Raw genomic sequence first — 8,300 nt, forward strand, 5'->3', positions numbered from 1 at the left:
TTTTTAAAAAATATCATTATTTTATTAACCATAAGTAACTCAATCAAAATAGATACAATTATCTTCAAGAACAATACAAAGTACAAAATGTCCATACTTAGGGGTTGTTTGTTAAATAACATGTTATTTCCAAATACTGTTTATGTTTGGTGAGAAAAAAAATGAGCGCAATAACTTGTATAGAAAAGTGAAAATTTTTTGTTTTGTTGAGATATTTTTATTTGAATAAAAAAGTAAAAGAAGAAGAAAGCATTCATTTTCTTATCCATCTCCCATATAACACATATACATTATAAACTATGAACCTGTATAAAAACGGGTGGAAGTGAACAAGGAACAGTAACTATAAATGCAAAGCCCTACCTCTACTTCACTGGAGATCAGGGAAAAAATCCCACAGCTCCAAGGACTAAAAGAATATTTTGACAAGTCTGTACTCCACAAGTTTCCCTGCCAATATTGCAAATGTATAGCATCTCTTCTATGTGTCTTCTTCAAAAATCCTTCTTAAGAACCAAAAAAAGACCCCGCCGGACATCTCAAGTACAGGTGTATCTTTCAAGGCTCGGTTTCACCAGTGTGTTCTTGTATTGTTTGGTTATATTGATGAAGGCAATGGATGCTTGGTAATGACTCCAAGATCAATGCTACAATACCCAAAGATGCAGCAGCGGGGACCAAAATGAATAATGCGGCTCTGCACTTGTTCATCAAAAATAGAAAACAGTTAAGACATTGAGATGCATCCTTAATAAGGAAAATCCAAAAAGAAAAAACAAATTATAATTTCATAGGAAATAAGAGTAAATCAAATAAAATCTTTCCGGGCATACACAAAAGCCACCACTAAATCAGTTAACATTACCTAGTGAGAGAACAAATTAGACTGCTTTAGTAGATTTTCCACTCAGTTCTCTTTTTACAAGCTTCAGAATCTCAGTAATCTGCAACAAGCAAGGAGCTGGATAATTAGACTGATTTGTTTTTTTTGTTTTTGTTTTTGTTTTTGTTTTTTTTCTGCAACATACAAATATATTAGCACATTAAATTTTAGGATATAGGTAGAATTATTGATCAATTACCACAATATCATACTAGATTTGAAATTTTGGTCATGCTGACGAGAGTGCTCAATTCAAAACAATTTTATCACCCTTTTCAAACTGATGTCTACAATCGTTCATTTTAAAAATTATATCATATTTTAGCAACATATTTCAAGTGTCATGTCTGCAAGATTGAAATTGGTCAAATTACTGTGAATTTTCCATTGATATCTTTCTTTCAACCAGAAATACCTGTGCCATTCAACTCCATGCCAGAAGCATTCTTTACGTTAAACAACTGCTTCGAACATACATTGATGAAGATTGTTAAGGGGGAAAAACCCGTCTGACTATGATCTTGCATTCAAGCAAGTCTTGTCTTAATTGACACTTTACACAATGAAAAATCAAATTAACTTTAAAGTCGGTTGTTGAAGAGGAGTTTGAGCCCACACATGAGGAGGAGTGTTTGAATATTAATTTTTTAATTAAATCTACAATTTCCTATCAGTTTAAGCTTTGATAATTGGTGATTGAACAAAAAACTGCTCTTTTCCATTAGAAAAACTAGGTTTGGCATTAGAAAATTGCGACTTTTGAAGTTCTTGCATGTACTGACTCAAGAGGTAGCTCAATTGGTTGAGGACCATGTCTCATAAAATGAAGGTTGTTAGTTTGAATCTCCTGTTCTCCCTCTACTTGAGGCCAAAAAGTTACTTGTAAGAAATAATGTGATTTTTTTTTTTTTTTTTTTTTTTTTCAGAACTTTTAAAACTGAAGTTTTTAGCCTGCTTCAAGATTTTTTGTATATGCTTGCAATTTCCAGTTTTATGACAACACAATAACTCATAACTCTTCAACATAGATAAAGACTTCTGTTGTTGCAGCTTAAATTAGGACAGCAGGAAGCAGTAGTAAAAAGCTTAAATCACTACAATTGGCTAGATGAACAAAGTTAAGTCCTGGAATTAAAAGTCTGATCCTCCTGCAAGTTCTATTTCTATTATAAACTCAAGAAGCAGGTAATTTAGGAGGATTCTGGTTTTCCTCTTAGTTCCAGGAGATCACATCCAAGTAAAAGAGTGATTCTGTTGCAAGTGGTTTGCAAGTGTTTGGAACGGAAAGAAAAAGTGATTAGAGAAGATTTAAGCAATGCTGGAACAAGAACATGAAAAAGGATTTCATAATTGATTGATAAGAAACACTAATAATAGGTGTCAGAAAGTTGATTGCTTCCACACAATATCAAGGCCAAAGACTGCTAAAAATATAAAGTAATGTAACCAACGGGAAGTTAAAAATAATAATAAGAGAAAAAAAAACTTACCCCAGGATAATGCTGCAATATTGGCGAATAATGATCAAGTGCAATGTATATTTTCTCAAGAAGGCTTAAAAGAGTACCGACCTCATCACCCAAAAGATCAACCTGGAAGCCAAAAAAGAATCCAATGGTATTACAACAGATTTTTATTTTTTATTTTTAAAAAGGCCAATTTTTTAATCTATCTATGAAAACTTTTTTTTTGATAAGTAATCTATCTATGAAAACTTAAGATGTAATTAATGATTCTCAGCAAGATTTTCTGATTTTAACTTATTTTTCATAACTAGGGTACAAACTATAAATGAATATCTGTAATGAGATTTGATAGAATTATTTCAATTCCCACTTTACCAGATTTCTCTAGTGAATTGCCTGAGGTACACTATTTTGTTTTTCATTTTTCTCTCTAATTCTTTTCCAACTAAATGGAAAAAAATAGATACTTTCTAGTACTGGAGAGATAACAGACCAACATATCATCATCTGTAAGAGATAGCTTAAGTATTTTCTTCAAAATCGTATACTATGATGCTCGGAGGCAGATCCTAACCACTCATATAAATTCTTCTTGTTGATCCCCCACTAAAAATCATACCCCAATGGCTGAGTGATTATACGTGGTCATAAGACACTGATTGACTAAATCAATGTAGCATTGTAGAACCACCTTATATCAGGGTCCTCTATGTAGTGGAAAACAACATGCATTCATGTATGTGATATTGTTATCAACGGACTAATACATCTTCAGACCAGTTTTTTTCTAGAAGTAGAAAGCATGTGTTATATTCAATTCAATTTACACGTAAATGTTATCCCTTGAATGGAATAGATTATAAGAACTTAACATCAATTTGAAATACAGCTTGATGAAATAAAGCAATATGCATCACCTAAACCTACTGTAAACTTTCTGATACTTACCTCAGCTTCAGCCTTTTCAAGGTCAGAACATCTCCTTTCAAGCCTCTGCTTATACAACAATCCCGTTCTTCGGAGCACATTAGCATTAGGGATAAGCAAACGCGATTCAGAAATCAATCTTTCCAGCCTGAATACAAGGGCATGTTGCATAAAATGGCTTTCAAGTTAATAAACCCAATCTAAATTTCATCTGAAATCTTGCAAATGAACAAAACAAAGAACGAAGGAAAAGAAAAGAAATGAAATCAAACCACTAACAACATGTAATGTTATTGAACCCAGGGGGGGGGGGGGGGGGGTGTTCGGAATGAATCGCGATCTTCCCAAAAATGGGGAGGGAGTTGTAACTTCAAGCTCAGTTTATATGTTAATGAAAGTCAGTTATCTAAGTGAAGAAGATGGGCTGTGTACATAAGCTCGTTAGATCTACTCTTCCCAGCATCTAAAGAACAGTGCATGACGTGTTTTTCAATGTTATAACACGAGTATCCTATCAATTTAAAAAGAACGAAAGAAAAGAAAAGAAATGAAATCAAACCACTAACAACATGTCATGTTATTGAACCTGCGCGGGGGGGGGGGGGGGGGGGGGTGGTTGTGTGTTTGGAATGAATCGCAATCTTCCCGAAAATGGGGAGGGAGTTGTAACTTCAAGCTCAGTTTATATGTTAATGAAAGTCAGTTATCTAAGTGAAGAAGATGGGCTGTGTACATAAGCTCGTTAGATCTACTCTTCCCAGCATCTAAAGAACTAATATTTAACAAATCATAAGTGCATGACGTGTTTTTCAATGTTATAACACGAGTATCCTATCAATTTAACCAGCTATCCACAATCTTGATAATCATGCCTAATTCCAAAAAAACATATGCACAGCAGTCACAAGTAGCTCTAATACAGTCTATAAATAAAAAGTTAACAATGACAAGTACCTCAGACTGGTATTTGATATATTTTCCGTTGCTCTATTTTCAAAACCAGCAACTGATTTCAAAAATCCCTGGACAAGATTGGCTATTGCTTCCATTTGCTTTTGATGCTCCCTCTCTTTAACTTTGAACAATGATAAAGCCTTCTGCTTCTCTTGGGTAACAGCATCAAGCTTCTGATTTAACTTGACGTTTGACTCCTTACTTCTCTTAGAAAACAAGATCCACTGCTCTTTGAAAGCTAACTCAAATTGCTCCTTTTCTTGCTTTAATCTTTCCATTTCCAGAACCACCAATCTTGATTCTTCTTCTTTTTTTAGTGCCTCCGCTTCAAGAGAAACTCGTAGTTTGTTTTCGGTAATGTAGTTCATGTTCAAGTTACTGAATTTCTCTTCAGCATCCTTCAAGACTTCTCTGAATATTATCCCACCCAGCGCTTGCATGATAATTGACTCCATATCTGAATCTTCAATTTCATTCTTGCCTGCAGGTTCAGAAATATGAACAGCTTCTTTGAAGACAAGTTTAAAAATTTCTTGCATCATATTACACTGCAAGTCCGACTCTTCAGTGCTGCATTTAATTTGGCACAATAACTCCCTAAGAACACATTTATATACTTCTTCACTAATCGAATCTTTAATATGTCCATCTAATAAATTTGCCTCAATTAGATGTTGTTGTGACATTTTATATTCAGCATCAGAAACATGTGACGAGAGGCGGTTGACTTCCTTTTTCTTATCTGAAAGTGAATCTTTAAGCTGGCGATTTTCTGAAAGAAGGGACTCCATTCTTTCCTTCAAACTGCCAAGATTTTCAGCATTTTCGTTGAATGCAGGTAGTTTCTGATTTTCCACAAGAAAGTCGTCCAACTTTGAAATGAAATGGGGAATTTTTTTCTTTAACATGTCAAACTCCTTATCCTTCTTCAATGGCAAAGAAGATCCCTTTTCCCGCAGCTTCAATAATTCTCGCTTGAGGCTAAAGTTTAGTTCAGTCATCTCTTGCACTTTCTGCTCATGATTTCTCCTCATTGTGGTCATCTGAGTAATCAATTGATCTCTCTCCATGTGCATTAGATAGGCAGGATCTGAATTTTCTGAGATATTACCATTTGCATCTTCATGTTTGCCATTTTCTTCCCAAACCAAAGATGATGAAACCTGCTTGCTCAAAACTTTGCGGTGGAAATGATCAGCCCTTTTATCATTACTCCAATCATCACCAATCTCTAAGGACCCAAGAGAAGTTAGCTGCCCAAATTCATAAACAGACAGTGACTTAGAAATGGCATCCAATTCCTGCCGCAAACTTGAAATCTCTTCAATCTTTTCATGCCAATTCACACTTTCATTACCACAAAATCGAGCATTTTGATCCCAAAGTCTTTCTTCAAACTCTTCTTTGAGACTCCGGATGCAATTCTTAATTACCATACCTTCAATATCAGCCTGAAACTCTTGCTCTAGCTGCCATCGACAGTGTGACGCCTTTGATAACTGGAGCGTATCTTCCATCCATTTATAGACAGTGTCTGTTGTAGCTTTTAGATTTTCAAGCATTATATCCACATCAGTCCATCTTTCAGACACCTTATCTTGAAGAATACCACCCAATCCCAGCAGCTCAGAACCTGAACTAATCTTCCTGATCGAACTAACCCCTCTTAAGCGGTCAATTTCTTTCTTGAGCATCTTGAACTGATCTTTAGCAGCATTTCTGAGGCTGCCCAAAGATTTTCTCATGTTATCATTCTCTACAAACACATCTGAAAAGTTACAATACATCCTGCAGTGACTTGTGATTTTTGACTCATGGCATGATGAAGAAGATCCTAAGAATTCATTTTTATCCGCATCCATATGGTAAAGATGTAGCATATCCTTCAATCCAGCCACCTCCAATTCTTTCTGAGCAATTTTCTCATCCGCATCTTCTTTAACTGCATTAACCATGCCCCTTATGACAGAGTCACTCACCATCCTCGAAATGGTCAACCGATCATTAATATCTTCTAAATAAGAGTCTAAATCCTCAAGGAGCTCATCACCCATATTTTCATTTTCTAGAAGATTATCAACAAGCTGCATCGATCCATCACTGCATGGAGCAATGCCAGCATCCATAACCCTTAAACTCTCCATAACATATCAAAAATATTATTAACAGCCCCGTCAAATATGATATTCCATACCAGACTTGCAAAACTGCCAACATTTAACACACAATAAGGACCCGATTATAATAAACAGATTCAGAAATAGTATGATAGGTCCCAGTCAGAGTCAATAAGATAAATTGATAATCTCCACTTAGGGCTGGGGTAACCACAATACAAATCTCCACTTAGGGCTGGAGGAAGACCACAATACAAACACTTTCTTCTCTACTCTTCCTATTTTAATGACACAAATATATATAAACTTAATACAACAATGGTTACTACTTTTACTAAAGATAACTACCCACAACCAAACTAAACTACCCACTTAACTAAAGATAACTACCCACAATCTAAGTAAACTACCCACTACCCCATGTTAACAAATATTGACATTAAAAGATAAAGTTAACAATTGAAGCTAAGAACTACCACCCATGTCTTAACCCATGATGATGAGGTGGATGTTGAGTCCTATGAGACCTATCATAGTAATAAATCACATTTTGTTAAATAGTACACTACACTGAGTGACTAAATTTCTTGTAAATGTGAGCCAAATCACAAAAGGGTCTTTTGGTTACTGAGAAATTTCAAGAAACTAAAACAAATACAAAATCCTTAATCTTGTGTATTCGATTGTCTCCATTTCTACCTTGGTGCACGGAAGAAAAACTTTCCCCAGTTAGACAACCCAAGTGGTTGCTTTACGGCCCAGTTGAGTTCAAAAGTCTGTATTCTTTACTACTACTGGTTTCCCATATTTTCTCAGTAACCAAACACACCCAGAAGCTCAAACACCAAAATGAACTGAAAATTTAGCTCAAACCTTTACCAGACAAACAAAAAAGAACAGAAAGAGAATATTTGGCAACATGAAGACTTACTGGTGAAGAAGATGAAACCCAGCAAACAGTAAAATTGGGTTTTCTAGGAGAAAGTTTTTCCTCGACAATTAAAGGTCAGAAAGCCTTTGAAAATCCCAAGAAGGCCGTTGAATTGTGAAAAGACTTCTGGAACGAAAGCCAGTCTGTCGTCCAGTTTAGGTTTTTAGGGTTTTGAAGAAGAAAAAAGGTTGGGGTGGGGGGGATTTGGTGAGCGGGAGAGAGGAAGTAGATAATCAACCCCAAAACACGCTTAATTTACAGGGAATTGCCATTATGACTTCATATCCTACCCCTAATAAAAAATAATAAGACTTCTTTGTAAAATCCATTTGATGGAGGTTGACTAGGTTTTTTTTTTTTTTTTTTAATCATGAAAACAGTAAAATCTGTCTCGATTTTTTGTTTGTTTAACCATTTGACTAATTCTATGAATTTTCAATCACCATCATTATTTAGAAATGGGACCTCAAATTAAAATGGGTTGGATTGGCATGATGAGAATTGAGAGGGACTTCAACATAGATCACATGCAAGTCAATGAAAGATGATAGGATGGCCATTTCATAATGGAAACTTATATGGTTGTCATTTTTGGTTTTTAGATAAGTTTTGATGGAGAGATGGAATTGGGGTTGGATTTGTAATTTCAAAAATAACGATTTTTTAAAAATGCAACAATTTGGTAAAGTCGTTGTTTAGCCTTTTAAAGTGCATTTCTTTGCCTGTGATTAGAAAATTAGGGGTGTCAATTTCTATTTTTGTCGGGTTTAGATCGTGTCGAGATATAAGTATAAGACTATATAAGTCAACTTTAATCTGATCCATTTAATTAAATAGGTTAGACTCCTTAACCATAATCTACCAATTTCGTGTCAAGTTTGTGTTGAGTTTGGTAGTAAAATTGTCAACCGTAATGTCACGTGTCAGATTTTGGTCATGTCGAGTCCTAAGTATAAGACTGTATGGATAAACTATAACTTGAATCATTTAATTAATCTAGTGGTGAAAAAGCAGTGACGGTT

At 35.0% G+C, this 8,300-nt stretch overlaps 1 protein-coding gene across 1 annotated transcript; it reads right to left on the minus strand.

Annotated features, from left to right (window-relative positions):
- Window positions 1-234: 234 nt before the first annotated feature.
- Window positions 235-7,459, minus strand: LOC132171246 (myosin heavy chain-like protein). Its single transcript, XM_059582514.2, has 6 exons — window positions 7,279-7,459; window positions 4,231-6,437; window positions 3,298-3,424; window positions 2,374-2,475; window positions 866-944; window positions 235-697 (listed from the first exon to the last, which is right to left on the minus strand). The coding sequence occupies exons 2-5, from the start codon at window positions 6,372-6,374 to the stop codon at window positions 882-884; spliced, it is 2,436 nt and encodes an 811-aa protein (XP_059438497.2). The 5' UTR covers window positions 6,375-6,437; window positions 7,279-7,459; the 3' UTR covers window positions 235-697; window positions 866-881.
- Between the last annotated feature and the right edge of the window lie 841 nt (window positions 7,460-8,300).

The sequence above is a fragment of the Corylus avellana genome, chromosome 1 (assembly GCF_965113065.1).
Source record: "Corylus avellana chromosome 1, dhCorAvel1.hap1.2, whole genome shotgun sequence".
Taxonomy (NCBI): domain Eukaryota; kingdom Viridiplantae; phylum Streptophyta; class Magnoliopsida; order Fagales; family Betulaceae; genus Corylus; species Corylus avellana.

What these genes read in the sequence shown, in the direction of transcription:
- LOC132171246 (XM_059582514.2), bottom strand. Translation starts at nt 6,374, where the DNA reads ATGGAGAGTTTAAGGGTTATGGATGCTGGCATTGCTCCATGCAGTGAT. An exon ending in TTGAAAAGGCTGAAGCTGAG is followed by an intron (nt 2,476 to 3,297) that starts GTAAGTATCAGA and finishes TTTGGCTTCCAG; the next exon opens with GTTGATCTTTTGGGTGATGA. An exon ending in TATTGCAGCATTATCCTGGG is followed by an intron (nt 945 to 2,373) that starts GTAAGTTTTTTT and finishes TGCTTGTTGCAG; the next exon opens with ATTACTGAGATTCTGAAGCT.